General features: G+C 56.3%; 16 protein-coding genes across 16 annotated transcripts; 14 read left to right on the forward strand and 2 right to left on the reverse strand.

The window, feature by feature from the left end:
* Positions 1-917, forward strand: BCV69DRAFT_570 (hypothetical protein). Its single transcript, XM_025495369.1, has one exon. It carries the CDS (start codon positions 99-101, stop codon positions 843-845), a length of 747 nt encoding a protein of 248 aa, XP_025350644.1. The 5' UTR covers positions 1-98; the 3' UTR covers positions 846-917.
* BCV69DRAFT_555 (hypothetical protein) lies at positions 882-2,189 on the reverse strand. The gene is made up of 3 exons (XM_025495366.1): positions 1,697-2,189; positions 1,082-1,613; positions 882-988 (listed from the first exon to the last, which is right to left on the reverse strand). Exons 1-3 carry the CDS (start codon positions 2,106-2,108, stop codon positions 919-921), a joined length of 1,014 nt encoding a protein of 337 aa, XP_025350645.1. The 5' UTR covers positions 2,109-2,189; the 3' UTR covers positions 882-918.
* A 482-nt stretch (positions 2,190-2,671) lies between these two features.
* BCV69DRAFT_295822 (hypothetical protein) lies at positions 2,672-5,486 on the forward strand (the record flags this gene model as incomplete). Its single annotated transcript, XM_025493937.1, has 3 exons — positions 2,672-3,021; positions 3,106-4,050; positions 4,109-5,486. 3 exons carry the CDS (start codon positions 2,672-2,674, stop codon positions 5,484-5,486), a joined length of 2,673 nt encoding a protein of 890 aa, XP_025350646.1.
* On the reverse strand, positions 5,434-6,537 carry BCV69DRAFT_638 (hypothetical protein). The gene has a single exon (XM_025495418.1). It carries the CDS (start codon positions 6,394-6,396, stop codon positions 5,758-5,760), a length of 639 nt encoding a protein of 212 aa, XP_025350647.1. The 5' UTR covers positions 6,397-6,537; the 3' UTR covers positions 5,434-5,757.
* A 550-nt stretch (positions 6,538-7,087) lies between these two features.
* Positions 7,088-8,216, forward strand: BCV69DRAFT_576 (hypothetical protein). The gene is made up of 2 exons (XM_025495370.1): positions 7,088-7,508; positions 7,632-8,216. The coding sequence occupies exons 1-2, from the start codon at positions 7,193-7,195 to the stop codon at positions 7,910-7,912; spliced, it is 597 nt and encodes a 198-aa protein (XP_025350648.1). The 5' UTR covers positions 7,088-7,192; the 3' UTR covers positions 7,913-8,216.
* On the forward strand, positions 8,217-9,366 carry BCV69DRAFT_577 (hypothetical protein). Its single transcript, XM_025495371.1, has 2 exons — positions 8,217-8,437; positions 8,520-9,366. Exon 2 carries the CDS (start codon positions 8,603-8,605, stop codon positions 9,143-9,145), a length of 543 nt encoding a protein of 180 aa, XP_025350649.1. The 5' UTR covers positions 8,217-8,437; positions 8,520-8,602; the 3' UTR covers positions 9,146-9,366.
* Positions 9,367-10,226, forward strand: BCV69DRAFT_578 (hypothetical protein). Its single transcript, XM_025495372.1, has one exon. It carries the CDS (start codon positions 9,588-9,590, stop codon positions 10,062-10,064), a length of 477 nt encoding a protein of 158 aa, XP_025350650.1. The 5' UTR covers positions 9,367-9,587; the 3' UTR covers positions 10,065-10,226.
* Positions 10,227-10,388: 162 nt separating this feature from the next.
* Positions 10,389-10,910, forward strand: BCV69DRAFT_275025 (hypothetical protein; the record flags this gene model as incomplete). The annotated part of the gene is made up of 1 exon (XM_025491055.1): positions 10,389-10,910. The coding sequence occupies one exon, from the start codon at positions 10,389-10,391 to the stop codon at positions 10,908-10,910; it is 522 nt and encodes a 173-aa protein (XP_025350651.1).
* Positions 10,911-11,094: 184 nt separating this feature from the next.
* Positions 11,095-11,980, forward strand: BCV69DRAFT_595 (hypothetical protein). The gene has a single exon (XM_025495382.1). The coding sequence runs from the start codon at positions 11,279-11,281 to the stop codon at positions 11,777-11,779; it is 501 nt and encodes a 166-aa protein (XP_025350652.1). The 5' UTR covers positions 11,095-11,278; the 3' UTR covers positions 11,780-11,980.
* A 263-nt stretch (positions 11,981-12,243) lies between these two features.
* BCV69DRAFT_295825 (hypothetical protein) lies at positions 12,244-12,795 on the forward strand (the record flags this gene model as incomplete). The annotated part of the gene is made up of 1 exon (XM_025493938.1): positions 12,244-12,795. The coding sequence occupies one exon, from the start codon at positions 12,244-12,246 to the stop codon at positions 12,793-12,795; it is 552 nt and encodes a 183-aa protein (XP_025350653.1).
* A 199-nt stretch (positions 12,796-12,994) lies between these two features.
* Positions 12,995-14,265, forward strand: BCV69DRAFT_617 (hypothetical protein). The gene has a single exon (XM_025495398.1). The coding sequence runs from the start codon at positions 13,195-13,197 to the stop codon at positions 13,852-13,854; it is 660 nt and encodes a 219-aa protein (XP_025350654.1). The 5' UTR covers positions 12,995-13,194; the 3' UTR covers positions 13,855-14,265.
* Positions 14,266-14,824: 559 nt separating this feature from the next.
* BCV69DRAFT_279431 (hypothetical protein) lies at positions 14,825-15,482 on the forward strand. Its single transcript, XM_025491250.1, has one exon. The coding sequence runs from the start codon at positions 14,830-14,832 to the stop codon at positions 15,283-15,285; it is 456 nt and encodes a 151-aa protein (XP_025350655.1). The 5' UTR covers positions 14,825-14,829; the 3' UTR covers positions 15,286-15,482.
* Positions 15,483-15,960: 478 nt separating this feature from the next.
* BCV69DRAFT_279432 (tannase and feruloyl esterase) lies at positions 15,961-18,406 on the forward strand. The gene is made up of 2 exons (XM_025491251.1): positions 15,961-16,620; positions 16,694-18,406. Exons 1-2 carry the CDS (start codon positions 16,330-16,332, stop codon positions 18,179-18,181), a joined length of 1,779 nt encoding a protein of 592 aa, XP_025350656.1. The 5' UTR covers positions 15,961-16,329; the 3' UTR covers positions 18,182-18,406.
* A 1,301-nt stretch (positions 18,407-19,707) lies between these two features.
* BCV69DRAFT_295828 (hypothetical protein) lies at positions 19,708-20,211 on the forward strand (the record flags this gene model as incomplete). The annotated part of the gene is made up of 1 exon (XM_025493939.1): positions 19,708-20,211. One exon carries the CDS (start codon positions 19,708-19,710, stop codon positions 20,209-20,211), a length of 504 nt encoding a protein of 167 aa, XP_025350657.1.
* Positions 20,212-22,514: 2,303 nt separating this feature from the next.
* On the forward strand, positions 22,515-23,395 carry BCV69DRAFT_279434 (hypothetical protein). Its single transcript, XM_025491252.1, has one exon. It carries the CDS (start codon positions 22,553-22,555, stop codon positions 23,342-23,344), a length of 792 nt encoding a protein of 263 aa, XP_025350658.1. The 5' UTR covers positions 22,515-22,552; the 3' UTR covers positions 23,345-23,395.
* A 688-nt stretch (positions 23,396-24,083) lies between these two features.
* On the forward strand, positions 24,084-27,505 carry BCV69DRAFT_295830 (hypothetical protein; the record flags this gene model as incomplete). The annotated part of the gene is made up of 5 exons (XM_025493940.1): positions 24,084-24,416; positions 26,151-26,300; positions 26,865-27,168; positions 27,254-27,348; positions 27,449-27,505. The coding sequence occupies 5 exons, from the start codon at positions 24,084-24,086 to the stop codon at positions 27,503-27,505; spliced, it is 939 nt and encodes a 312-aa protein (XP_025350659.1).
* Between the last annotated feature and the right edge of the window lie 371 nt (positions 27,506-27,876).

Raw genomic sequence — 27,876 nt, forward strand, 5'->3', positions numbered from 1 at the left:
CCCCCCACCCGTCTTTCAAAGTCTACCGAAGCTGGTCTTCGTAGCCCACCTGCCTAGCCGCATTCCCCAGTCGCACCGTAGTCCCAACACTGTCCAGTATGCGTATCCTCTCCCTCTTCCCCGTCCTCTTCATGGCGGGTGCCGCTGCCGTGAGCGCTGCCAGCCTTCCTCTCACCACCGTTCCCCACCCTACCACTACCACCACCTCTGAGGATCCTTCTCCTCTCCCTCTCAGCACGCGTGGCTGCGGTCTTCTCAGCGCCTGCTTCAGCAGTCTCAAGAACACCTTTCAAGGCGCCTCCAGCGTTTCCGAGGTGCCAGGACGCACGAGCAAAGAGCATCGCTACAGCTCCATTGCCCTCTCGCGTATGCCATCCTACCGCGCGTCCCCCTCGGGAACAGCGTCGCACATGGGCTCACCTCCACGTCCCCCGCGCCATAGTCCCCGAAGCAAGGACAAGGACAAGGGCAAAGGCAACCCGATGCCGCTCCCCTTGCCCATGTCAATGGAGAAGCCTCTGCCGAACAAATCCCGCCCGGAGCTAGCGCGTGCCAAGAGCCCCCTCATCGCGCCCACTGTCCCTCCCGGCGAGGTCAAGATGGTCCGAGGTCGTGGACGCAAGAATCGAGGAAAGTTGCCTTACATTCCTCCCCCTAATTCGGGACCATTCGGTTGGGGCCGTTTTGGCTCCGGCCCTGCGGGTGCTGCTGCGCAGGAAAGGGTCTGGAAGGGAGCCCGAGATGATGTGAGCGCAATGATGGATGGGAGCTCTAGCCAGGATAGGAAGAGTACCCTGGCGGCCCTCAAGAACAAGAATGGGGGCAAGAAGCCGGCGCAGGCCTGATCGATGACGCTTCTCGATTCGAGGGCTTGGTAGAGAGCAAGACGAGGTAGTGGTTTTGTGAATCTCCTGCCTCCTAGTGCTGCTTCGTCCGTAGCCCTAGTGCATCTACGACTTCGTCTTCTGGAAGACCAGCCGATCGTAATCTATTCGATTCGAAGGGTTTGCGCGTATGAGAGTGTGTGCGAGTCAGCAGTCAGAGTCTGCACCCATCTCTCGCCTGTTGCAAGTCGCCTCACCTGTCTACAATCTCCTTCATCGTCTCAATCTCCTCGCACGTAGTCCTGACCTTTTCGCCTTTGCCCTTGGCCTGGACAGCTGCCTGGTAGCCAGTGAATTGCTTTGCGAGCGGACAAGCGAGCAGCGCTCCTTCCTCTCCCCCCTCTCCCTGGTAGACCCAGCTCTCCTCATCCCTAACGAGGATCGCAGCCCACTGCATCCCCTTTATGTTCGTCTCGATCTCCTTGACGTCTTCCTGTAGACCCTCAAAGCACAGGTAGCCGGGATAGCCAGTCTTGAGAAGACCCCAGACGGAGAGGGAAGTGCACCACGAGGAGAGTTGACGGCGCTTGATTTGGGAGAGGAGATGGTGTGACCAGATGATCAGGCGCGAGAGGGTGACGGGGGAGGGTGGAGGTGGTGCGGAGTCTTGAGACTCCGAAGAGGCGGGAGCGGTCGACTTGTCCTTATCTTCTGGCTTAGGTAGGTAGTCGAGGGGATTGGAGAGGAGGTGATCCTGCAGTGAGGTGTAGAGGTCGAAGAGTGGATATTCTAGAGCAGTGGCAGTAAAAGGGCAGGAGGGTTTCAGCAGCGGCTTGGGTCTTATAAGAAGTATCGATACAGCGCCCGCTGACCTTCTTCCTTTGACTCTATCTGTTTCCTCGCCATCTCGTCTCTGAGCCTGGACAGCTGAAAGTCCTTTACTCTGCTGCGATCCTCCTCCTGCACCCGCACGGCGACTTGAGTGTCGTGCTGCCGTGATGTAGGCAAATCGATGTCGAGCCATAGCGCAGGCTGCTCGTCTCTCAGACTGATGGCAGCAGAAAAGGGAGGTATCGAGGTAGAAGACGCCGAGCCATCTTCGTCGCCTGTACCGCCATCTTCGACATCGCCATCACTGCTGGAGGCCAAGGCCTGGTCCCACTGATCGATCTCCTGGCTCGTGCCTCTCCAGTGGAACTCCTCTGGCGAGACAGAGGACCGCAGCAGCTGGAGTTCAGCGATCTGCCGACGCTGCAGCGCTGATAAGCCAGAAGAGGACGACATCAGCACGTCACCGTCGAGGACAGAGTGGAGAAGTGCTGACGAGGCTGGTAATGGTCATCAATCAGGAAGAAGTGCGGGGAGTGGAGGCAAAACGGAAGTAGAGTGGCCTGGCGTGGCTTGGCTTGGCTCGACGGCTCACGTGGCTCCTTCCGCCTGGCTGCCCGCCCCGCCCCGCCTGCCGTCTGAGGGCGCGCCCCGCGTAGCCAAGACCAAAGGGCAAAGGGAGGCAGGGAGGGTCAGTCCAGCTTCCCCACAAGTTGCAACGACGACGACGACGAACCATCGCTGCCTTACTGCGACCCACATCCGCAGGCCCGCCGCAGCATACACACCACGCTCTGCCACTGCCTCCTCATACTTGCGTTGGCAAGCCTGTGCAAGCTCTCCCTCGGTGATCTGCCTCCGAGGTCCACCACAAATCTCCTCATCTGAGCAAAGGGCAATAGGCGCACGACGGACCAAGTGGTGCCGCCCTCGCCTCGTCAGAGCTGCCCTGTATCGCACACTGCGGCCTGCTCTGATGCTGTAACAACTCCCTACTCTACTCGCTCTGGACCGATATCATGTACAACAACTCGCCATCAGACGCTTCAGGCCCGTCCTCGAGACCAATGGCTTCTTCCCCGACACGCCCAGCCGCGACTGTGACTGGCGCAGGAACATCCTCCTCTTCCTGTTCCACCAGTACCATTCATCGCTCTCCTACCTCACCCACAGAGAAGACCAAGTCTGCATCACATGATGACGCAGCTGCCGAAGATGTGTCGGATGCAGGATCAAGTGGAGAACAGGATGACAAGTCAGGCAAACCAAAGAAGAAGAAGGAGCCAAAGAAGCGCAAAGTTGGACAGGCTTGCGTATACTGCAGGCGTAGCCACATGACCTGCGACTCACAGAGACCATGCACGAGATGGTGAGTAGTAGGGTAGCGTCGAGTTGTCACGTTGCTGGAAGGCGCTGACACTCGCCTTCTTCCTTTGCCTCGTCCCTCGACCAGCATCAAGCGTGATATTGGCCATCTGTGCCACGACGAAGTGCCAGGCAAGGGCCATGGTCATGCTCACCATGCTCTGCCGAAGAACAAGCCGGGTACAACTGAAGGAGGCCCCCAAGGCTCAGCTGCTGGAGCATCCTCATCTTCTCCTTCAGGCCCGGTACCCGTCACTGCCTCCGCCGTGTCCAAGGGTGGTCTCGGTCGGATGTCGCCTCCACCGGTTCCACAATCTGCCTATCAGGCCGGTGGAGCCAATGCAGCAGGTCGCATGCCGGTCTCCGGCAAGCGTGCCCCGCAATTGGCAGGGAGAGGCTCCCAGAAGTCGCCCCTCGGCGGAGCAAGCCAGACTGGAGGTCCCCCGTCTACCTATCCTTTTGACAGCCCCTCTGCATCGACGCCGCTCAACAATGCCAACTCACCCACCAACCAGCAGACGGATGCTCTGCAAGCCTACATCACGGCAATGCAGGCCAACCCTTCTGCCACATCCGAATTGGCTCGTGGCCTATACACCTCACAGCCCACAGTCGTCAGCAGCGGCAATCGCACCCCTTTGGCCGCGTCTGCAGCACCCCTCGCAGCACAGACTATGCTCATGAGACCGCCCCCCGAAGCGGGTGCAGCTGGGCGGCAGACGCTAGGAGGGCAGAGCTCAGATGCACTAGGAAGCCTCGTCAGCGGCAACCGCAACAGTCCCTCTGCAGCCTCTCTTAGCGCCTTGTCCGCCTTCTCCCCGCCCTCGAGCTCCTTAACAGCTGGCGGTGGCGGCTCAAATGTTGGACAGTACGGAGGAGGAAATGGTAATTGGCCGGTCTCGGCCGCCTCGCCTGCAGCCGCGGGACTTGGTGGTGCTGGCTTCCTTGGGCTTGGTGGGTCGCATGGACCGGCATTTGGCAGTCAAGGGAGAGGAGGAGATATCGCAGGAGGCAATGAGTACAATTTGCTCAGGTGAGTCGCAGAGGCACCTCTCGAACGGAGCTCAACTAACAAGCATATCTCTACCCAGTGAATTCCTCGAATCTCTTGATGGTCCGGGTGATCCCTTGATGGCTTCTGGCGGCCCCATGGACACCTCTGCGGATCGGGATCCTTTTGCTCCAGAGAGCAAAGGAACAACACCTGTTCTAGAGAAGGCCTCGCCGTGGTCCCCTGCTGACAACAGCTCCAAGACACAGCAATCTCCTACGACCTCACTGCGTGGAGTCAAGAGACCACGTAACGGAAACGCCGGCCCACGGGGTAGCATCGCACAGACAAGTCAAGCGCAGCCGAGCAACACCACGGCCTCTGCAACGACTTCTTCGTCCACAGACCCTGCTGCCTTGAAAGGATTCGCAACATCTACAAAAACGGAGCGCTTCTTCCTCACTGCGGCCGATCAAGTTGATGGACCCAGGGACGAACGTCTCACCAAGGTCATCCAAGCCAAGTATGACGCTGGTCTTCTACGTCCCTACAACCACGTCAAGGGCTATGCCCGCCTCAACTCGTGGATGGACACGCACGTCTCCCCCTCCTCACGGCGGAGAATCTTGAAACCACTCTCGGTGTTCCGACCGAGATTCAGAGCAGTAGCTCAATCACTCAGCGACGTCGATCTCATCTACATTGAAGAGGCCTTCGAGCGACTGCTCCTCGACTACGACCGAGTCTTCTCCACACAGGGTATCCCCGCTTGTCTCTGGCGGCGCACAGGAGAAGTGTACAAGGGTAATCGCGAGTTCGCCGAACTGGTTGGAGTGGGTATTGAGGAGCTCCGCGAGGGACGCCTCTGTATCTACGAGCTCATGGAGGAGGAGAGTGCCTGCAACTACTGGGAAAAGTTTGGAGCAGTTGGCTTCGATCCGGGACAGAAGGCAGTCCTTACTTCGTGTGTCCTCACTCCCAGACCACATAGATGGCGTCCAAGTGCCGCTACCGCTGCCGCTTCGGGAGCTCCTTCCGGCGCAGCTACGCCCGTGGGCACTCTCACCCGCAATTCGCTCAGTGGACCGAATACGAATGCTAATACGAGCGGGACGGCCACGCCTGCACGTGGAGGAGCGGGAAGCAGACCCTTACCGGAAAACCTGAGCATGACGTCCACGTCAAAAGATAAATCTTCAGCCCAACCACCTTCAGCTGCTAGTACCTCCGCTCCCGCTACTGCAGCTCAGCAAAAGGCGAACAAAGCAGGGCCCCGCCTGCCCCGCCGTCGGAGCAGCAGTGGTAGCAGTAGTGCTAGCAGTGGCAGCAGCGCAGGACCTCCTGCCGGGGATGACGATGAGCAAGGGGGCAAGGGAAGCAATCCCAATGTCCAGTGTTGCTTCTCATTTACGATTAGGAGGGACAGGTTTGGAGTACCGACGGCGATCGTTGGGAACTTTTTGCCGATTGCATCGTAGCATGAGACGCAAAGTCAAGTGGCGTCAAGTGGAGTAGAATGGAGTGGAGCGAAGCGTCGATGTGTATAGTAAATGCCTGGTGCAAAGCAGGTCAGTCGGTAATAGCTATGTATGTATTTCATCAAGCTCATAGACCAGGTGAGCTGTTCTGTAGGACAGTTGTACCTGCCCCGGCTTCAGTACAGCACTCTCTCGCGCAGCCCAAGCTGGCTCACTTCACCCACTTTAGCTCGGTCCAGCCCACTTCAATTCAAGCGAAAGTCATTCTATCTCAAATATATCCATACCCCCTCAACCTCCTCGATCCTCCCAGCGGCTTAAAACCCTTGATCTTCCTCGCACCCCTCTTCGCCCCTCTCCCCACCCCCTTAATCTTCGACCCCAACGAATGCGCACCATACCTACTAAATGTCGGGGAAAACCCACCAGCACCTGGAACACTCGACCCCGGTCGAGGTCTGGCGGCGTTTATCTTGGTGGTGAGCTTGGAGGAGAGGGTGCTGAACGTGCTGCTCATACTGGGGCGTCCTTGCCAGTAGTACGGGGAAGACATGGGAAAGGGACCACCCCGGGGTTTGAGTCGCTCCGAGGACGCGGGGAATACGGGTAGGTATCCCGCCCTGGGCCTCTTGAAAGAGTAGGCGAACTTTTTCTTGCTCTTGGGCTGCTTCGATTTGAGCTCCTTGGACTCGAGCTTCGCCTTGTTCAGCTTGATCTTGTCGAAGACGGTGCCCAGCATCCTACTGCGCGAGTGCAGCTCGACTGCAGCGGCGTCCGCAGAGGCAGGGAGCGAGAGTGGGGGAGAGGACGTGGTCGTGCTTGCGCTTGCGCTTGGGCTTGCGCTGACTCCGGCTGCTGCGCTGAGGCAGAGTGCGAGGCAAAGCAGAGCAGAGGACAAGGTGACCTTCATCTCTTGGTTTTGAGGGGGACGAGAGGAGTGGTGGTCTGGAGGGAGGGCGAGTAAGCGACTTGTGCTGCGCTGCGGTGACTGAGCTCGGTGGTGCTAGAACAGAGGGAGTGGGAATGGGCTAAGTGTCTGCCAGAGACTGCAAAGGGTCAAGTGAATGGCCAAGGGATGGGATGTGGGCTCTATCGGCGGTGCCCACTCGCATAGTCGCCATATAAGAGGAATGGGAAAGGCGAAAACATTGCCATCGACGAGGCCGCAAGGATCGGTCTTTTGCTGCGAAGAATGGCATTTGCTGATAGCACTGCGCAACCGGCAATCCGACCCGATGTGCGATTTAGCAGCAATGCTGTGCACCCAACGGAACCTGCACAATTGGCACTGCTGCCAACATGGCGAAGCAGCCCTCAGCTGTCGGTCATCTCGCTTGTCTCAAGCAGCGGACAAGACCAAGTCTTCGGATATTCTCAACACAGCCATTCCCCGCATCTACCGGATCGAGGGTTCCGGGCGCAACCAAAAAGCCCGTCTCTGCAAGTCTGCTGTATCCTCAGTGTTTGTCTCCCGGCTGACGAGGCAAGTCTTTGATCAAGTCATGCGATGTGGGTGGACATCCTCCTAGCTCCCGTGCAAAGAAGCTACGGCAAAAGTCGTCGGTCGGCAGAGGCAGGATGTAGAATATGGGTGCTCCTGCCGTTTGACTGGGGCATAGGATCATGAGGAGCATTGCCGTAGCAAGCATGATGCGGAAAGGGGCTGACGACAAGACGGCCATATCGATGGCCAGTATGCTGGCAGTATGGCGTTTATGCTTCGCGGACGAACGGATAGGTCGCAATGTGCTCAGCAAGGCCAGCTTGCTCAAGATGGAGGACTGTTCATGAACGCACTCTTGACGGCAGGCTGTTCACACTGTGATGGGCCTAATATATGCGGATATGAAGCTCGAAATGCCGTCCCTTCTATCGGAAGTAACGGTACCGCGATCGATATGAACAAGGTCTTCACAACTTTGACGGCAATTGGGAACGTTCTGAAACCGGATTTCTTCAGACGCTGTTACTGCAGCTGCACTGCCCCCGATGGACAGACTCAATGGCAGACAGGGACACCAGGTATGTAAAGGTGGTGTTGCTGGTCAGCGTGGGACCGGAAAAAGCGCGATCTATATGGACCGATACTCGAGCATCTTCCACTCGGATCGCTGAGCACCGCCTCCTTGTCACGTCCTTCGACAGCTTGCTGCAATTCCCCAATCAGATCGCAGGCCAGCGCTCGTCACGTCGCTTTGCCCTCGTGCAGGTCACGACCTGTATGGCAGATCTTGGCACGCCATCTTTCCCACCGAGAAATGCACACATCCGGCAACGCACTGTGCTCTCCAAATGCTCTGCTCAAGAGGCTTCTGCACTGTCGATGCTACCTGCCTCGGAGGAGGCATCAGGATCCTCTTCCAGTGTCGTCAAGCTTTTGCTGGGGACTTCTCCAATTCCTTCTTCCCAAGAGCTCGTTGCGCTGACGCCGATGCCGAAGATGGCGCAGTGCAGCATGAGCAGAATGGCAACGAGGACGGCCATCGTTCTCCGGGATATGCGGTGCCCGAGGTGTTATGCTTTGTATAAGCAGCCGAGCGAGATACGATTGGAGGCAGAGTCAGATGGGCTGTGCTCTTGATTTCGATGGGGTGATATGTAGTCGCTCTTGCTGTGCCAGCGTGGTTGAAGTTCGTTCACGAGTGAGTTCGTGGTCTACAAGAGGCCCTCAAGATACGCTTCAAACGTGGACAAGGGGGGCAAAAAGCTCCGAGCTACTGGAACTCGCCTCTTATAGACTGCCCGAAGCAAAGCTTTAGCCGACGGATTGCTTGAGCAAGCGGCGTGCATTGCCTTTAGCCGTCAGCTGTCGGACAAAGGCCGTCAAAATGTCCGGACCTAAAGAGCAACGAAGCAATCCATTTGCAAGACGGGCAAAGGAGCAACATGCCTTAGCGACTCGCTTCCGAGCTCAGGAACGGACACCGGAGTTTCGAGTGTAGGCAGCAGTGGTGAGCAAGTCGGGTGAATTGGCACTGTCAAAAGGGCGAAACTTAGACGTCTTCCTACATCTGTTCTGTCACCCACACGAAGCTGGACTTCACTTTCCCCCCTTTCAACCCTGATCTTCCGCAAGACTGGACATCGTCTGGACACGACACGAGACACAGCTCAATATGAGGCTTTATAGAGCCGTGACTGCCTTTGCCGCTCTTTTCGCAAGCGTGCAACCGACCTTTGGCACATCCAATGGCATAACCGGCGGCCAGTCTGATGTGCCGAGCCAATCTCTGAGTCAACAGCCCCCCTCTGTCCATCGTGGACCCTTCGACCGAGAGACTGGATTTTTCCACTTTGGTCGTCCGCAGAGGCTCGGTCGAAAGCTGGAACAGGCCTTGAGAGTCAGCCCGCAGCAGGTCATTGCTCAGATGAGGGAGGCGAACCAGGACAATTTTCAATCGTCTCCGCTGGCTTCACTGCCCGGTTCGCCTGTCGGTAGCACAGCCAAGCCTAGTCGTGCCCGGCGACTCAGCCACTCCAGCAGCTACCACTCTGCCCTTGCAGAGAGTCTTCCTAGCACCCCAAGAACGCCCACGACGCCCAGTCTACGGGAGCATAGTATCATCGCAGAACATCGGCCAAAGGGTGGCAGGTGGAGAAAGGTCACGCGCAAGTTGACGGCGTGCTTGCGCTGTGCGAAGCCGAGAGGGGCGACTTGAGGCTCTGTTCTCCCTCCTGACATGCCCCATATCTCGAAGAGTCACTGTCGCCGGAGTGCGGGCATGTTCAATTTGAATTTGCTGCTGTGCCGCCTCTTCGCGCCACAAGTGCGGTCGCCAACCCAAATCTGACTTAACCTTTGCGCCTTTGCTTGCATCAGAAGTTGCGGTACCACGTATTGCGCGAGCGCAACGATCGCCTCTTGCTGTGGGAACTCGTGGACTCAAACGGGGAAGACGGGGAAGTTTGCCTCTCAAATTGCTCCCTTGTCGTTCGGACTCCGTACAGCAGGAATGGCTACGTCACAGCACCGCGATCCTGAGCGACATGAGCTTATACGTGTTCCTTTCGGCGTTCACATCTTGACCCGTCTTGCATACTGTACTCTGACTTCCCTGGAGGAAGAGGACGTCCTCATTGTTCCTGACAACACGTATCGAAATGGCCTTCAAGAGACCCCTCGCCTTTCTGCTGCTTTGCTGCTTCGCCTGCTTCACGGTCAGAGCAGCTTCCGAAGATGTCCTTCGGGGCAGAATGGAGAGGCCGCAACTTGTCAGGACGTTACGGCAGAATCATCGCGGCGAGCACATCGCAGAAAGCCAGCCGTCATCGGCATCAGATTCCCCAAGCAGCAGGGGAGCATACCCAATCTATCCTTCTCCTGCTCGCAGCGCAAGCCCTCGCATGTCGTCTACCAATCCGTCCTCCCTCCATTCTGTTTCGACACCGCCACAAGCTCCGCGACCAAGGAAGGGCTTTGAGAAGGTCAAGGCAGAAGTCAAGAAGAAAGTGCAAAGGGTCGGCAAGACGCTCAAAGGCTGGTTCGTGAGCTCTCATAGGCCACATGGACATCGCCATCCCCCGCGACGGCATGACAGTCGGAGCGGAGCATGGCCTTTGTCCCCGACTCGGGTCTGACGAGCGATCAAGCAAGGCCAGGAATCGTTGTGCTTATGCCTCGCGACTCCGAAGACCCTTGCTCCATGTCCAGCTCCCCTCTACATATGCCTGGAGCAAACACTAACCCGGATAGCAAGGCTTGTCATTCCGCTTTGCCCAACGGCAACGCAAGCTACTAGTCCTGTATGAGCCGTTCGGGGCCGCTGTATAAGAATAGGCCCAAGGTTCCCTTTCACTGTCCTTTCCATCGACGTTGGAGCTGGCTCCCACACCTCATAGTCTTCGACTCGACAAATCCTCTTTCGCCTTCCGCTCAACATTGATCCAGAAACCGCTGCCACAATGAGGTTCTCACTTCGATACTTAGCGTTGACTGTGCTGGCCATGGCCCTTGTGAGCAGCACTTCAGCATCACACTTGCACCAGAATCTTGAGGGTTCGGATCTGCTTACGGTCAGAGCTCTGCCGAGCACCGCTCGCCAGGAGATCTACGTGCGCATGTCACCTGGATCTGCACATTCAGGCGATAGAGACAGCCCATCGCGAGAACAGCAGCGCAAAGGCAAAAGCATCGTGGGGAGGCTCAAGAGGCTTACGCTCGGCAAGGGCAAGCAGAAGAAGGACAAAGGTGTCAGCGCAAGCTATTCATCACGAAGCGCCTCCCCGGTGAGGGAGACGTCACCAGCAAGAACGCCGACCGCGTCGCCATCACCAGAGTGGGAACCGCCGAACATTCGGGATCCAGATACACCTGATCCGAGCCCGCCCCATCCTGTAGGTCCCTTTCCCGAAGGCTACCACGGACCCCCTCGGCCTCAGTCAAAGGGCAAAAAGATATTGAACGCCGTGAAGAAGTTCTGGTAATGTCAACGTCGTCCCAGACCTTTGGAATTTATTGCTGACGTCTGCGCAAAGAGTGTCTTGAGAGGCAGGTGGTCAAAGAGCAACCCAATTTGTGTATTGCTCTGTCGACTGCAGCTTTGCTCAACCCCCCCAGGTGCTTCTTCTCCCGGACGATTGTGAGCAAGCAACTGACGCCCAGCTCCGTGGCCATGATACAACACGTTCTGCACTGCCCTGCGAGCGTCGTTCTCGTCAAGACCATATATGTAGTGTCTGATCACGAGCCCCCTCTCGCATCTCGAGAGCACTCACCTTCACTCGAGGACTGGCTTCCTTAGAAATTCCCTCCATTGCCTTTACTCTATCATTCGAAAGCAGAGTCTGAAGAGATGAAGCTGCTGGTCATACTCCTCATGCTGGCTCACCCACTGGCGATCATTGCTACCACCGCACCGATCCAGACATACAATGCGCCAGCCGCTCAAATTCCGGGTCAGACAACAAGCGAAGGTCACTTCTCTACTAGAAGCACCGTAGGCAGTCTCGCCGCCAGGAGCGGTGACTCAGATCCGCCATTCTACCCTTTGGATACTCCAGGCACATCCCAAGCGACATCCCATCGACTGCCCCTCCCTCCGCCCGGCATGAAGCAGCCTGTGGGTAGTCGCTACCACCCTCTGCCACCTCCCCCGAAGAGTCATAGCCAGCCACCGCGAAAGACAAGATCAGATATCGGGCCCGAAAGACCTGCCTACCCTTTGCCGCTGCCCAAGACCTACTCTGCTGACTTCAGCAGCAGTCGCCATCAGCCGAGACGAAGGCCAAAAAAAATGCTGGCGAAAGTATTCAAGAGCATGAAGAGCTTCAAGAAGCTGTTTGGAAGAACGTAGAATTCGTGGTGTCTAGGTGCTATCGGGGCGCTGAGCTTCTGAGCTCAGCTCACCATGTCGCCAGGCTGGCGATCAGAGTGCAGCTGGTTATCCTGCCCTCGCCTTTTGTGATTCGCCTGCTGGACAGGAGGGTTCTTTGTTCGAAGTATTCAACATCTTTGCGCACGAATTGAGCAACCACCATAGAGATCCGCTGCGATGCCTGCTCACAAAATTGACAGAAGCTTGCCCATGTATTCTCGCACTATTGCTTCAGAAGCACTGCTTTGTAGGTGTCGACGAATGCCTTGCCAAGTTTGCGACAGCAACTAAGAATTGCTGAGATGAAGTGCTGCTCTCAAGTCACTGGCGCCAATTTGCCACCTTGAGGCAGTGTCAATCGTATCACCTCCCTAGACTTCATGAGTCCTTTCCTATTAACCGCACATGAGCTGGTCTCTCACTTACCGGGTATCAATCTTATCATGAACCTCAGCCTGTGGTGCATTCTGTTTCTTCTGCAGCTCTTCGTGAGTGTGTCGGCCTTTCCGGAAGAGGTAGTCTCTCTTGCGCCTCGGTTCAAGATCATCAAGACTTCTGGCCTTCAAGGAGTCCTTGAGACACCAAGTAGCAGTACAGCACAAGCTAGCCAAGCTCTGCCAGCCATGGATGTCGCGCAGTCCTCTGAGAGCTCTGGATCTCCCCCTAGTCTAGCTCATCTGCGCACACCCTCAAGTACCTCCAGTGGGACGTGGGTCCGTACCAGGGAGGGCTTCTCGTCTTTGCAGACTCCTCCGCGTACTCCAGGTGCTGCTCACACTTCGCCACGTAGTCCATCGGCTGCCAGTCCGCCACGTCTTCCCAGTCTACACTCGGAAGACTTTCTAAGCTCGTTGTCTAGTTCGCCACCTCGTGATCGAGAGACGCCAGTGCGACCAGCGTTGCCCGCAAGGAAGAAAACAGCATGGTGGAGCAAGATGAAGCACGTCCTTCGCAAGCCTTTCAGGAAATGTGTCGGCTGTGTCGGTCGGCCGTAGGTGGCATCGTCGGTCAGTCGAAGTGGCGGCAAAACATTGCTTGAAGCGTATGGAAATGGTTTGCCCTTTGCCTCTGCTATGATCAGCGGCAGCTGAAAGTCTTTCTTGGGCTTTTGCTGCCAGCGCAGCAGCAGTGTGATCGCTACCACGCACCACCGCAATGGACGCTTGCTCCATTGCTTCCAAAGTTTAAGCGAACAGCGGTCCATCGCAAGAGCGCTTTGCCGGACCACACTTGCTCCCATGCATTGCTGAGGAGCTGGTGCTGAGGGTTGGAGCACCACAACTCCATCAACTTTGTAGCTTTCCATCATCACTCACGTCCCAGTCTAAATTCTTTTGCAAGGCGAGAGCTGGTCTCTGCTTGCATTACGGTCGCAGTACCCACATATTCGCAGCATGAAAATCGCTTTCTGGCTCGCCATACTTCTGCTCGAATTCTCTGCGAGAGTCTGGGCTCTTCCGAACGATGTCTCATCTTTAGATCCTCGCTTCAAGGTGAACGTGGGTAGCCATCCTTCAGCAGGTCAACCAGTTCGTGTAGGCTCAGTGACGCTGAATCTGACGCCCCTTGAGATACCGACAACGTCTGGATTAGACAGTTTACACGGCAGTCCCAGTCGTCCAAGAAGGAATGCGGGCTCCTTCAGCGCCACTTGGTCGCGCCCCAGAGAACATCCCTCATCACAGAGACTTGCGCGGGACGATGATCTTTCGAGTCTCTCTTCTGGTTCGCCCAGTAGTCCATCGCCTAGACGAGGAGCTGGCCGCTCCCCGGCCACCCCTCACCGCAATCCAGTGTTCGACCGCCACCACAGCCCCTCACCGGCGAGAGGAGCCCGGCCATGGGCTTACTTCGCGAATGGCTCCTCGCCGCAAAGAGGTCCCAACAGTCCAGCGCGCCGCTATCGACCCTTGTCGGAATCAGACATATTCCTGCCTGTCCCTCCGGCAAGGAGCGTCAGTAGCTCGCCTGCACCTGAGGCGAAGAAGAAGGGAGCGTGGGCCAGACTGAAGGGCGCTCTCAGAGGTTGCGCTTCCTGCGCTCGACCGCAATGACTCGAAATTTCCATCGAAGAGTGAGAATACGATGCATGCTTGACAGAGAGCACAACGCAATTGCTCTAATGAGAACAATGCGAGGAATTGTTCATTTGAGCTGGGCGTCCCAAGAGCTTTTGCGCAGTAACGAATGTTCGCTTTACCTATCTGCCTGTATCTTTGCTAGTTGCTTTCCCTCTCTGAGGAGTGTCCCCGAAGTTACCGAGTGCTGAACTTCGGCAGAATTTCACTCTCATAGGTCACCTTCACACAAGCAAAGCAAGTACTTTGGCATCATGATTGCTCTAGCCTTAGTGCTATTGCTTCACTATCCCAAATGCCTTGATGAGTCTCCGGACAGTTGCACCCTTGCTAGCGGCAATGTCTGCCTTGACTTCACCTGCCACGCCTGAACAAGCGCCAGTGTCTTTGTGACCTTTTCATTGCTCCCGCGGAAGCTTCGAAAATAATCTCCGATGGTCAAGACTTCCATTGACTTCGTTATACCTTTGCCGATGAACGCTCGGAAGAAAACAATAGCGTACCAGTACCTTCGGACATCTCTTTTCTCCTTGCCTGCGCGCAAGGTCCGAGCAGTTGCTTGCTGAATTGACTAGCCGAAGACCCGCGAAGAGGCTCCTTCATCTTGTCGGAGTAGAAAGGCTTGGGGACAGGCCATGAAAGGCCTATAAGATCTGCTCTCTTCGGATGACTCGAAAGGCAAGAAAGACATCCTCTTTCTCCATAGCCCCTCCCCGATCAAGCTCGCTCACAGGCTGGACCCCGTGAGACCCCATTGCGCCAGAAGAAGACTCTCAGCATCCTGAATCCTCATTCGACATGAAGCTTCCACTCATCGCTGCTCTTCTGCTCTTCAGCCCAGCAGTACTGGTCTCTTCGAAGTTCTTTGAAGAAGGCGAAGGAATGACTCTACAGCGTCGAGCTCCGCTGGGTGGCTGGTTCCCCTCTCCCTCGCAGCAAGATCACCCTCCCATGTACCCTTCGGGCGGCTGGACCCCCGCAGCCTCCACCTCTCCTGCCCGCTCGGCCTCCCACTCCCGCCAATCAAGTGGTGGAGGTAGCGCTCGCAGTGGTGGAGCGGGCAGTGGCGGTAGTCGTAGCGGTAGTGGTTCCGATCGAGACTGGCTGCAGAATCAAGCAGGCTGGCAAAACCTTGCCAATCTCCAGCTCTCCGATCCTGACAGTGCCCAGGGCTCTGGACGGACGAGTCCCGCTCGCTCTTCCTCTGCTGGGTCTACTCCTCCTCGAAGGAAGAGCTGGGAGAGGAAGACACCTTCCCCCAGTACGGGTGGGGCGACACCTTACTTTGGGGGTAGGACACCACAGAGCTCGCCTGAGCAGGAAGCGGGACCTTCGAGGGGGGCGCAAAAGAAGAAGGGGGCGTTTTCGAAGATGAAGGGCCTCTTTGGGAAGGGCAAGAAGCACTAGGTGTGGGGAGGTGGCCATGTACCATTGCCGATGGACTTGAGAGTAGCAGGGTGGAGGGGTGGTGAAATGAATTTGGCCGCTAGACCGGCAGTCCGAGCCGTGGTATGTCTGTGACTACTGCCATCTCTTGGTTGCACCACTCCTGCGTCTTCGGCAGTCCAAGTGAGGCCAGGGGTATGTTACGATGATGTGTTCAGTCTGACCAAAAGAGTAGATGATCGTGACTGAAAGGGTCGCTGGAGTATCAGTGGAGGGGCAGTCTCCTGTAGCCCAGAAAGTGGATGCGATGCGCCTGTCCGCCCGCGCATGGGCTCCGCCGGCGCATTGACTCGGCCTCCGGAGGAAAGAGAGAGTTTCCAGCAATTCCATACTGAGCCGTGCGTACGCTAACATGACCTGTCTCGTGGATTTCTAGACTCCTCTCGGATTCACCTCGGTAGCGCCGCGCTAAACATGGAGCCCCACGCCCAGATTTTTGCCGAGTGTGGGCTCGGCTGGGTTGTGGTGAGCTGAGCTGGCCCCTCACGCGGCATCTCGGCACGCGGCGACCCAGATTGAAACATCACCGCTCGGGTCCTGGCGCCACGTGCGATGCGCCGCTCTTCTCCGCATGAACGGCATCTTCTTCTATTCCGGGCGTCAGATGACCTCGTTGCCTTCGTCACCTTGAATCCAATCCTCTCCTCCGCGGCAGAAGAGAGCACAGCATGACATGACAGTGGGAGCTCCGCTGCTGTACCCCACGTCGGCTTCTGCAAGATGCCGCCGGCTGAACAAATGCTGTGTACCTACACTCAGCCGTACCCGCGAGCCGCCGCGGCCCTTGGGCTTAGTACCCGGGTGGCCGCAACCCTGCAGGAGATGGCCGCAAATGTTCTCATCCGCACGTCTGGGTGGAGCAGCACGTCGAAGACCCCTTTAAAGAGGCAAACCATGGTTCAGGGATCGTCAGAAAATTCTCTCTCGCTCTACGCTCAGCAAGTATTCATCTTCTCTTCATCGACCTCGTCCCCTTTTCCGTCTAGGCTTGTCGTCGTCGTCGCCATGACTCGTTTGCAGCTCCCATTGGCCCTAGCCGTCGGCTCCCTCGCAGCCGCAAGCGCTCTCCAAGCCAGCGCAACAGCCACCCTGGCAGACGTCTGCACCGTAGACTACGTACAGTCCATCCTCCCCGCTGATGGCTTCGAGCACAACATTGTATTTGATGCCGACTCGGTCACTGCAAATGCCGTGTATGACTACAATGTCACGGCGGGGGACAACTTCCCTGCTGCTACCGATCGGAACTTCTGTAACGTCACTTTCACTTACACTAGGGAAGGCGGAAATGCCACAGTGAGTGACGCAGAGGAGACTCTGTGAGTGGTAACATACAGGCTGACGCTCACCGCTTCTTCCCCTTTTCCAGACGGAGCTCAAGTACTGGCTGCCCGCCCCCAAACAGTTCAACAATCGCTACCTGACCACCGGAGGCTTCGGCTACGCCATCTCGGGTGACGAAGAGTACCTACCCTCCGGTCTAGTCGTGGGAGCCGTCTCAGGTACTACAAATGGTGGCATTGGCGCCTTCGGAGATGAGCTCACCGCCGTGATCCTCAATGCGAACGGCTCTCTCAACTACGAGCACCTCTACGACTTTGCCTACTTGGCCATCCATCAGCTCACCCAGATCGGTAAAGAAGTCACCAAGAACTTCTACAATGCTTCGAAGATCTACTCGTACTATCAGGGATGCTCCGAGGGTGGACGAGAGGGATGGTCCCAGGTGCAGAGGTACCAGACGCAATTCGATGGTGCGGCCATCGGGGCCCCTGCCTTCCGACAGGCCTTCCAGCAAGTCAACCACATCGTCGCTGCCGTCACTGAAAAAGCGCAGAATTACGCTCCTCCCCCTTGTGAACTGGAGAGGATCCTCAACGATACCATCTCCGCCTGTGATGGCTTGGATGGGCGAGTAGACGGAGTCGTCTCCAGGACCGACCTGTGCTATTACCACTACAATGCCACCTCGTCCATTGGCAACAGCTACAACTGTGCTGCCAGCTCTGGTAGTGGTGGGTTTGGCAAGCGTCAAATGGCCGCCTCTTCTACGCCCGCTCAGAATGGTACCGTTTCAGCAGAAGCAGCTGAGCTGGTCAACCTCCTCTACAAGGGTCTCCACGACAGCCAAGGTCGCCGTGTCTACCTCGGCTACCAGCCCACAGCTACTTTCACCGATGCCGAGACTACCTACAACACGACTACCGACGAGTGGGAGGTATCTAGCTCCGGCATGGGCGTGAGCATCGCCGGTCAGTACCTTCAGCGTTTCCTCAAGGAGGTCGAAGCAGACACCATCAGTCTCGACGGCGTTACCTACGATACTGTCCGATCTTGGATGCTGGAAGGTCTTCGCAAATTTGACGGGACACTCGAGACGACTTGGCCTGATCTGACAGAGTACAGGCAGAATGGTGGAAAGATCATCCACTACCACGGTGAGAGCGATTACTCCATTCCGGCTGCCTCGAGTGTTCGATACTACGAGATGGCCAAATCTGTCATGCATCCTGGTCTCTCGGATGAGGAGGCAACGGAGAAGTTCAACGAGTTCTACAGACTCTTCCTCGTCCCTGGAGCGGGTCATTGCGCTCCTTCGACAGACCAGCCTAATGGACCCTTCCCACAGAGCGTGCTCGAGAGTATCATCGCCTGGGTCGAGGACGGGGTGAACCCCAAGCGCCTCAATGCGACCGTCATTGATGGTACCGTATCGGATAAAGACCAGAAGATCTGCAGCTGGCCGCTCAGACCAAAGTGGACCAACAACGGAACGGAAATGGACTGTGTGAAGTCCGAGGTGGCACTGGAGAATTTCTACCCTAAGCTGGACTCGATCCCCGTAGTCGTTTACTGATCGATATCGCGGTGGAGGTGATCAAGTGAAGAGTATCTGAGAAGAGGGACTTCAAGGGGGGTGACATTCCCTCGAGAAGGCGACAATCGCGGTACGGACGTCGAGGGAGGAAAGTGGGACCCCTCTACCACGATGCACAGTAGGGCTTATTTGTTTATAGGCGATAGACATGATGTAGGTGTGTGTACATACAAAAGAAGTTCGTCCAATGAGCGACAAGAAGACTTCAATGCATCTTGCTCAGGACGAATCCCGCATTGGTTTGGACAAGCGTGTGTACTGGCTGTGAGGGTTCAGCAAGACAAGGCGAAGGCAGGCTCGCAGCACACCTCTCCGGCCTAAGCACGACACCTCATTACTGTAGCACCATATCCTTTACCCTTGGCCCCAGTAGGGTGGAGATTGTGTCCATCCCGCCCGCATATCCATCAGCCCATACATGCTCTGTCGTCTCGGTGGTTGTCTTGCTTGCTCATTTTGTGGTGTTGCCACAGGTCGTGGTCGCACCTCGCTCCCACCTCCGCAGGCAACACACTTCTTGAGCTTCTTCTTGAAACCTTTGAGAAGACCGTCTGTGCGGCGGTTCAGTATATCATCAGGTGAAAAGGTCTGGCTGAGATCGTGGAAGGAGCGTGCTGTGTTGAGGGGTCTGGTCCCGAGGGGAGTAGAAGCTTGAGCGGTGAGGAATGTGCTGACCAGCAGCGTAAGGCAAAAGAGGAGTTGCAATGACTTCATCGTGAGTGGTGGGCGAAAGGGATCGACGGCGTGTAAGCAGAGCAGTCTTCTGCGAGAAGGCGCGTCGACAGCTGCTCATATATACGTGCTAGCTCGACCACATGTGTCACGTAGACCGTTGCGTAGGCGCAACACCTTGTGTCTGGCAGGTATAGGCTGATCACCTGATCGAGAGTACGTTTTCGAAAATGACCCGAGCGGAGTTGCGGTCGGCTCAGCCCGTGCGAAAATACTGTATGACCACATTGCAAATTCGCGTAGTCTAGGGCAACAGAGATGCCGCCTTGCGTACATAGCAAGCAGCAAAGCAAAACACTGAGCGTAAGAGAGTCGACGTCCCAGACTGTTGCCTGTTCAGAAATGCCTCACTGTCCGAGCGCAGCAGACGGCATTTGCGACTTCGGCTTCTCATGACCAAAAGGTCAAGGGGTTCGAACAGACCGGAAAGGTCTTCGATCACTTTGCTGTCTGTTGATTTGGTCGACAGCAAATGCTCTGCCACCATGACTCCGGAGATGTTGAGATCCCCTTGGGGCGAGCAATTGCTCGTGCAATGTCAGCCTGTTTGCCCTTGCTTGGGAAAGACGAACCTGAGACCCATTGCTTTTGCTCAAGCGAGCCACCGCCCCGAGCAACAAGGACAGACGTCTCTGTCCATTACTTCAGAGAATTCTGAAGCACTAATGCTCGCTCTGCTTCACTTCGTCGCTACTGAGTACATTTCGATATCATCGACAAGCCACTGTCACCCCATCAAACATAATCAATCTCTCACGACTATAAAACAAAGCATGCGGATAGCACTATCAATCGTATCTCTGCAACTGTCGACCCTCTTTCTTTCAGCAGCAGCAAGTCCAGGCAGACATATTCCGAAGCAGATCTCAAGCTCAGAGCGTCTAAGGCTCCTCGTACCACGAAGCCGTGACTCCGACCCCGCCGATCGCAATCCTTTCGGTCTCCCTTATACCTACGAAGGCCACAGGCGGGTCTACCGAACGGACATCCTGCGCGAGACAGGACAGCAGCCCAAGTGGCTTCAAGAGAAGGAGGCATCAAAAAAGCGAATGGAGGCTCTCAAGATGAGGCAGGAAGAGCACCGGGCTGGACATGTGAGCGGGTCCCCTTCTGGTCACCACGGCGTGGGAAGCAGCCAGTCTAAGAGACCTTACGTTTCAGCTCTCCGTGAAAAGGCAACAAGCTCGGCTAAGGGCGCGGTCAAGGCGGGCAAGGGTGTCATTCGGTCAGCCAAGGGCGCACTGAGAAAAGGCTTCTGCTTCATGAAGAATTGCTAGCCGGAGCCCTGGCGCCATGCACTAGATACACTTGACCGAATCTCCGATGAAGCACCCTCCAATCTTGGCGAGACCCTTCTTCAGCTTCCCCATGGTAGTCTTTTTGGGCTGAGGACCCACCGGCGTCTCAGGACGGCGGACATGGTGGCGCCTAGAGGTCGAACCTGTCGCCAATGGGAACATGCGGACGCTTTTCTTGGTGTGGTGTCTCCGTGGAGTAGGGTTGTGAACTTGCTGTAGCATTCGTTGGGAGGTTGAGCCTGATGTCGATGTCGTAGAGGAGGCGCCGAGAGAAAGCTGACGACTTGGCGGGTCTGTGCGGGGCCAGAGAGGAATGATGTCTGCGAAGGGACGATTGAGCTCCTGAGCGGACACGAGTGAAGCTAAGAGAGCCAAGAGCAGCGCAGTTGATGCGAGTTGATGGACCTTCATGATGACAGCAGGGGAGAGTCTGTGCAAGAACGACGCTGTATGCCAATATCGAATCGGTAACACTGAGACTCGCTTTGCTTGGAGAATAGAGAGACCAGCTCTGGAAGACGAGTAGGAAGGCTGAATGACAGTCACGACGGCCGGCTAAAGCTCGGTTCTGGTGCTCGGTATTTATTGCTCTCTCCTCGTACATTCACGGTGTGAGTTCGACCCCGATCGCAAGCTGAATCGGAAGTACGATGCCGAGCAAGATTGATGGCGAGGCAGGTCAAAGCGAGCAAAGCCACGGGGTTGCTGGCACTGATTGCTCCGTACTCTTCGTGATGCCGTGATCCGGGCGAAATCAGAGCCTCCCGGAAGCCATCGAGCAATGCTATCTACTAACGGCGAAGCAAAGCGATTCAAACGCCTCCTCCGAAAAGTCGAAGATCTGACGGCTCCGCTCTGGCGAGACATCTCCCTCTTGTATCTCACTGTACAGGCGCATTGTTCTTGCACTCCTGACATTCCGGTCCCTGCCCTGGACTCGCGAGACCTTGCCATCAAGAGCTGGCTCTTGATTTTGACTGGTACCTAAGCTTGTAAGGAACAAGGCTCAAGGATGCCGCATGCAGCTCAATCCTCTCGACTCCTCTGGAGTGTTCTGCTCATTGCCCTTCTTCTCCTCTTGTACTCGTCAGCGGCAGCCGCAACGCTGAATAATGTAAGGCAAGGAGGGGGATCTTCCACCTCGATTTTCTCCTCGTCCCCAGCTTCAAGTCATGGCTCGCCAGACTACACGTACCTGTCCACTCCCTCGCCCGAGCCTCAACCATCCCCACCACGCATCCGACTGCCCTATCCACGTCCAGACCTCTACAACGTGCGAACAAACTTACGGCATGAAGTGTGGAAGAGCTCACCAGAGCGACCGGTTGCTTCGACCGCTCTGACATCGGCCGGGCAAGAAGGGAGTCGGTCCACTTCTTCACCACCCCGGAAGCGTCCAAGACTCAGCGCAAACGCTCCATCTCCCGTCTGGCCGAAGTTCGCTGCGCCAGCAACTCTGTCTCAATCTCGAAGGTCTTCACCGCATAGCTCACCGTTGTCAGCCTTGACCTCTCTGCAGAGCCCTGCACCGTCAGCGTCCCATAGATCATCTTTATTCAGGCAGCAGAATTCACCCCCGCGTCTTCTCGCGCCTGCAGACAGCAAACGGAAGAGCAAAGTGATGCATCTTTTCAGCAAAGGAATTGGAAAAATCAAGGGATGCTTCGGAGCCAAGAAGGGAAGATGCGAATGATAGCGAGGAATCGTCGGAAGGGGCGGAAGCGCGTGTGCGGGCTAGTGTATAGTATGGGTGATGTGGAGGGCCAAAAATAGAAAAGGGGGCGGGCCGAAGGTGCCGCTCAACTTTGGCTACGCTACCATGACCTGAGTCCAAGATCGCGCTCGAGAATGTTGATGCTGATGCTGTTGTCCGATACTTCTGACCATATCGCACCGGTGCTTGCTCCCAAATGCATCTTCGAGGATCGCTACCTTTGCGTGGAGGCAATACTGACCGGGAAACGCTACGTCGGGCAAGGCCAATACAGCAACTCGCTGCCGCACTCGCAGGGAAGATGAGTGCGATCCATCATTATCGGAACGAATGACAGGAAGCTATCGAACGAATCCCAGTAGGAGCAATAGTGGACTCCTGCTCGCGATCGTAACCGCTCAGGCAAACATTCGCATCTGGTCCTAGACAGCTTCGACTCCTCGCACCTCTCCAAGACCTACCCCTTCGTCGTAGTATAAAGTGCAATGCTCGGCTCTTTCAGCAGCCTCTGGGTAGTCTTCGAAGGTCTTAAACTTCTCCCAGCAACTTTGCCTGCCATCGAATAGGGCCACATCTCCTCTTACACTACCACGCCACTCCCCCACGATGTTGAGCAGACTCCAAATCTGTCTCGTCATGAGCGTCCTGCTCGTCATGACAGCCTCCCCCGTGCTGTCCACCAGGAGCAATTCAGGAGCATCTTCACCAGCCTCCTCCATTGGCTCTCCAGACTTCATCGACGTTGCCCCCGGTGCGCAACCTCTACCGCACGTTCCAGCGCCCGCACATCACTTCTACCCGTACAATGCAGAGCACTACACTGTCAGGCCGAGCAATCGGCCTCCGGACTCGAGGGAGACGACACAGACCTTCTCTCCTCCGCGTAGGCCTGCACCAAGACCCGATCAGGCAGGACCATCTCGTCCGGCGCAGCAGGGACAGACTGTCGTCTCGCCACCACGCTGGAGGCACTACCCTTCTAATCCAGCAGGCTGGACTCAAATGCGGTTCTCTCCTCAGAGGAATCCGGCAGCATGGAGTGGACATGCGTCGCCGTCACAGAGGAATTCGCCATCCTCGAGACACTCGTCGCCGTCGCAGAGGAATTCGCCATCCTCTAGACACTCCTCGCCAGGGCAGAGGAACTCCCCACCCTCCAGACACTCGCCCCCGGCGAGAGCCCATTCGCCACAATGGTGGCCAACACCACCTCGCGGACACTCTTCAAGACCAATCAATGTCGCTCCTAGCAGCGGGACACAGCAGTTCCCTATGAATCTCCCATCAGGACATGTCTATCGGATCCCGCGAGAGCGTACTGGTGGGGGTAGCAAGGCGAAGAAGGTGCTCAAGAAGATTGGTGGCTGCTTCACTGGCAAGGGCTTGAGTTGCGGATGAGAGGAAAGATGCGTTCAGATTGGGGCCCTGTATGTAGTGAGTCCGCTAAGGGTCGACTACTAGTGAACGCATGATAGACGCCGTCTGAGTCGACTGAAAGTCTGACGAGCAGCAGAATCCTCACTTCTCGCCTGATCTGAAGCAATGGTGCCCTCTACTCGACTCGCGTGGCGATAATGTACGCTTGCCGGCACAACGCTGAATGAAGCCTGTCGTGCGGAGTACAGCAAAAGCTTGGGCTACACCATTGCCTGTGCTCTCAGGATCCCAGCGCTCAAGTGCTAGCAATCCACTTTGAGTCCCTGGATGCGGCCAAGAATCGTACAGCATCATCGAGTCACAGCCCTCTCCGGACTCTCGGCATTGCGTTCGCTTTGCTCATGCTGGTACAAGCGAGATGCGGTGCCTGCACTGCCCTCGTCTCACTTCACTACCAAGCGACAGACCTACTTAGGTCAAGAGCAACCAGCCCACTGGTATTGCGAGCAAGAGCCATGATGTACTGTAGTGCTTTGCTCTACTGAGGGGTGCCGGAGTCCTGGATCAGCTTGGTCCGATACATAAGGTCTGTTGGAAATGGCCTCTCAGTGCTCCCCGTTTGCTCTCCTCAAGCACTACTGTACGCAAAAGGAGTAATCTGTAGGTCTGCAGGCTGGACCTGCGACTGATCATTTACGCTGCTCTCTGAGGTATCACATCACAAAGACTTGCTGTCTTCACTATAGACGTCTGCCCTACAATGCAGCTCCCGTACCTTATCCCCACTCTTGTGGCTTTGTTGGTCGCCGCTCAAGGTGCTCTAGCCGCTCCCGTACGTGAGGTCGCCCTTAGCTCGTACCCTCCCGCTGCAGCTAGACCTACTTCTCCCGCTGCGCTGCTCAAGCGAGCAGACGAGATCACCGAAGAGCTGCTCCCCAGCACCTCCTCACCACCCAAAGTCTCCATTCCTGGCCGAAACTGGGGCTTCCACAATCCTCTCGGCACTCCTTCCTCCCCCAAGGGCGATGCGGCAACAAGGCGATGGCGCAAGCAGAGGTCGCAGCGTTGGCAGCTGCACCATCTCAAGGACGCGGTCAGGAATTACCCGTGGAAAGATAAGGTCAAGGGTGGACTGATGGGGACGGGGAGATGTGTCAAGAATTGCTTGCATACGATGTTCATTGATGATTGAGTACAGTAGGTGTCGATGTCGTAGTGATGTAGGCTGCTAGCGCCCTTCGAATTGGTGTTTCCTTTTGTGCTTGCCGGAGCTGACACATTACGGTCGATTGAATGGCAATACTAGAGCGAGAAGCATGTGTCTCTGGTCTGTTGCCTCTTGGGCCAGGCTATGCAGCTGATGATCTGTGATACCAAACACCCAAACCTGGTTTGTCGTAGACTCATACTGTTCGGGCATGACCGCTGGGCCAAGACGAGGTGGAGGCCATCGTCCGGAGATCGGATGAACTCTAGTCCGAGTCGCTTCTCCTCGAGGGCATCGCCTCCCGGTCTCCGCCCTGGTTGCCTACGCATCTCCATCCACACAGCAAATGACCATGACTCGTGAGCAAAGGTGACGCCCAAACAGTGCTGCTGAGAAGCCGCAAGGTGGCCGGTGGGTGACCGGCGGGCGACCGAGCAGCGTCGAGGCGTACGGCCTCACCAGTGAACGATTGCGCTTACGTAGGGGGTGGAGGCAAATTGGAAACTCTGGTGCCTGTGTTCGTGGGAAGTAAGTGTGAGGGCTTAGCGTCGGCGTATTTGCCGCGGTGTGACGACCCCAAGCTGAGCAGAGGAGGCAGGATCAGCATCTCGCAGAGCCACACCTCGGAGAGTACTCCTTTTTGCAACCAAACTCGAACACGTTTGCAGATCGACGAACGCGTCGATGATCGACTCCGAACAGTGTTGACCTTTCTCGAACACCCCTGCACTATGTTTGAACAATGGCCGTATCAAGCTCGAACTTTTGTCACGAAACTCCGAACGTCGCTTGCAAGAAGTCGCCGAAGGGGTACGGCGCGTGTGTGGTCGCCTTGGCCTCGGCGTCTTAGGGCAAGGATTAGGCAGGATGTTCACCTTTGGTTGCAAATCGTTCGAGGTTGATTCAGCAACTGTTCGGAGCATTTGCAATTTGTTCGCAAACATGACAGGTGTTCGCTGTTGATCTGACCAGTGTTCGCTGGCGACGCAAAGAAGTCGACTTTGGTCGGTAAAAGGAGTACTGTACAGTCGTCTTCAGCCGCGGTCGCGGGTCTCGGATATCGAAATCACAAGAGCACTATCTATCTAGCGAGAGCATTACGGGACTTATGCTTCTCAAAATGACTTATCCTGCTCGAGGCTAGGGCCCCTCCAGACATCACACCAGGCGCTTGAACGCTTCAAGCGGTCGCCGGTACTCCTCATCATTCGGAGGAGGTCGGGCGAAGAGGATTGCTCTCTAACAGCCACCTTTGCCCTCATACAGCCCGAGCACACCCGTAGATCGGCTGGATGACGAGCGCCTCTGCGACCGGACGCTAGGATGGACTAGATTTCCTCGCGCATACCCCTTCACCACCTTCGCCCCTCTTCGACCTATATAAGACGCCTCCAATCACCGCGTCCAGCATCTCTTCTCACCATCGCCAACTCTGCCAACAGCGTCTTCACTATCAGACACCTCTCCTCTCACAACGAGCCCCTACCTACACACTTGGGCCGGCCGAGCCGGACTCTGGACACTTAAGCGAAGGTGAGCGTCTTGTACAGTGATGTGATCGTACATACCAAAGGCCAAAGCTGATCACTACTCTTCTCCATTGCCGTCCGCCTCTGACAGTCTTCGACAGAGACGACACTCTTCCCCGAGCATGACTTCGGTAGCAAGACGGGGCAAGACTGGCCTGACATACACAACGACTTTGCTCTACGAGGCGTAGAAGCAGCAACGAAGGACAACTGTAGTCGATGGGCACACCAGCGAGGCAAGGTAAGTCACCATCCATGTGCGCTGCAAGTACCCAGCATATCATACTGACATACTGTGCATCGTCCTCTTTGCTCGTCTTCTGACATCGTCAACAACCTACTTCAGCCAAAACGGCGCCCACGCTTCCAACAAGATCCACAGCCGAGCAGCTGGTAGCAGGGATCCGGATAGTTCTTGGAGCTCCCTTCAGGGTGATCGACAAGCGGCTACTGTGCTCGAGGTCACTTGGGCGAAGGAGAGCACACAGCCTGCTATGCGCTAACAGTGCAATGGCGCCCCGCCGAAAGACCAGGGATCCAGATGGATCCTGGAAACAGGTCGAGGGAAGGGCAACGGTCACAGTGTTGGCGATGGTGTGGGGACACGAAGGAAGGAGAGAAGTGGCGCAAGAGTTGACGGCATACCGAGCAAAGGGCGTCAATGTCGTTGTGACGTCAACCCCCGCTCGCGGTGCATTGCAGCGAGGAACCGATAGGGCTGTGCCAAAGTGCCATACCAATCTGTTCTCCGGAAAGACCCCGCCAGTACAGAGAGCCTGATGGCTCTTGGGCTCACCACCCGCAGGGAAGAGCTGTGACTGCGTTGGAAGTGGTTTGGGCGAACGAAGGCGAAGGGGACATTGAGGAGGAGCTGGCTGAGTACAGGTCAGAGCAGATCAACGTGATTCTGTTGAAGCTGGAGTGGAGGGGCGTCGGTGGGGAAGCTGCGGTTGACAACCTGCCTAGGCTTCCGGCGGAGTTCGAGGACTGGCGGGGTAAGGCCAGAGTCTCGGTTGTGCTGCAGGATTGGGAGAGGCAAGGATGGGAGCAATACGATCTCTCGGCTCCGGTGAGGAATCTTCCTGACGGTGTCCGAGAAGTCAATAGGCGTGAGTACAGCAGCTTTGTACTTTTACGGGCTCGTCTACCTGTCATGGTCTCGGCTGGAGCTGACAAACCTCTACCGACCGCTAGGTCAACGTGTCCTGCCTCTGCCTACGCGCTGGTTTGTGGACCCTCTTCCTGGAGCGCCGGAGAGGTTTCCCGTGTTCCTCGAGGACTTTGCGCAAGTGAGTCGATACGTCTGCTCAGCATGGCCAGAGTGACCCGTGGCCTCTCAAGAGAATCGGTCTCTCACCTGCCACATGTGTCTCGTCATCTGCCCTGCAGGTGCTCAAAGATCGATTGCTCCCAGCCTGTGTCGAGAGCCATGCCCCAGAAAGGTAGAGCATCGACGACTTTCGTGCCGAGCGCGAACGGTTGGCAGACCAATTGGACTTTCTAAACAGGAATCGCAGGAGGCTAGCCGAGCAGGGGCTGACGCCGCCAGTCCCAGGAAATCAAATTCTGCATACTAGCGATCTGGACCATACGGCAATGTCACTCTCTTCTCGCTGTAGCCTTTCTTTCGACGCATCATCTTGAGCAACTGAGCTCAACACAGGCCCTCCATCTCGTTCGGAGCCACCTCAGCGTGCCCCAGGCAACTATTAGACCATCTCCTCTTTGCTCTTGCTCATTGCCTACGAAGCGTGAAGTCTCCCTTTAGTCGCCAGTTCGGAACCCCAAAACAGAGAGACAGAAGAAGCCACAGGAGG

Source organism: Pseudomicrostroma glucosiphilum, assembly GCF_003144135.1.
Source record: "Pseudomicrostroma glucosiphilum strain MCA 4718 unplaced genomic scaffold BCV69scaffold_1, whole genome shotgun sequence".
Lineage (NCBI taxonomy): Eukaryota > Fungi > Basidiomycota > Exobasidiomycetes > Microstromatales > Microstromataceae > Microstroma > Microstroma glucosiphilum.

Excerpts from the sequence above, each read along its gene's own strand:
- BCV69DRAFT_570 (XM_025495369.1), top strand. The coding sequence starts at position 99 with ATGCGTATCCTCTCCCTCTTCCCCGTCCTCTTCATGGCGGGTGCCGCT.
- BCV69DRAFT_555 (XM_025495366.1), bottom strand. The coding sequence starts at position 2,108 with ATGTCGTCCTCTTCTGGCTTATCAGCGCTGCAGCGTCGGCAGATCGCT. Across the intron at positions 1,614-1,696 it reads GATAGAGTCAAAGGAAGAAG|AATATCCACTCTTCGACCTC; the intron begins GTCAGCGGGCGC and ends CCACTGCTCTAG. Across the intron at positions 989-1,081 it reads ATGAAGGAGATTGTAGACAG|ATTACGATCGGCTGGTCTTC; the intron begins GTGAGGCGACTT and ends CGAATCGAATAG.
- BCV69DRAFT_638 (XM_025495418.1), bottom strand. The coding sequence starts at position 6,396 with ATGAAGGTCACCTTGTCCTCTGCTCTGCTTTGCCTCGCACTCTGCCTC.
- BCV69DRAFT_576 (XM_025495370.1), top strand. The coding sequence starts at position 7,193 with ATGGCGTTTATGCTTCGCGGACGAACGGATAGGTCGCAATGTGCTCAG. Across the intron at positions 7,509-7,631 it reads ATGGCAGACAGGGACACCAG|CTTGCTGCAATTCCCCAATC; the intron begins GTATGTAAAGGT and ends GTCCTTCGACAG.
- BCV69DRAFT_577 (XM_025495371.1), top strand. The coding sequence starts at position 8,603 with ATGAGGCTTTATAGAGCCGTGACTGCCTTTGCCGCTCTTTTCGCAAGC.
- BCV69DRAFT_578 (XM_025495372.1), top strand. The coding sequence starts at position 9,588 with ATGGCCTTCAAGAGACCCCTCGCCTTTCTGCTGCTTTGCTGCTTCGCC.
- BCV69DRAFT_595 (XM_025495382.1), top strand. The coding sequence starts at position 11,279 with ATGAAGCTGCTGGTCATACTCCTCATGCTGGCTCACCCACTGGCGATC.
- BCV69DRAFT_617 (XM_025495398.1), top strand. The coding sequence starts at position 13,195 with ATGAAAATCGCTTTCTGGCTCGCCATACTTCTGCTCGAATTCTCTGCG.
- BCV69DRAFT_279431 (XM_025491250.1), top strand. The coding sequence starts at position 14,830 with ATGTACCCTTCGGGCGGCTGGACCCCCGCAGCCTCCACCTCTCCTGCC.
- BCV69DRAFT_279432 (XM_025491251.1), top strand. The coding sequence starts at position 16,330 with ATGACTCGTTTGCAGCTCCCATTGGCCCTAGCCGTCGGCTCCCTCGCA. Across the intron at positions 16,621-16,693 it reads GGGAAGGCGGAAATGCCACA|ACGGAGCTCAAGTACTGGCT; the intron begins GTGAGTGACGCA and ends CCCCTTTTCCAG.
- BCV69DRAFT_279434 (XM_025491252.1), top strand. The coding sequence starts at position 22,553 with ATGTTGAGCAGACTCCAAATCTGTCTCGTCATGAGCGTCCTGCTCGTC.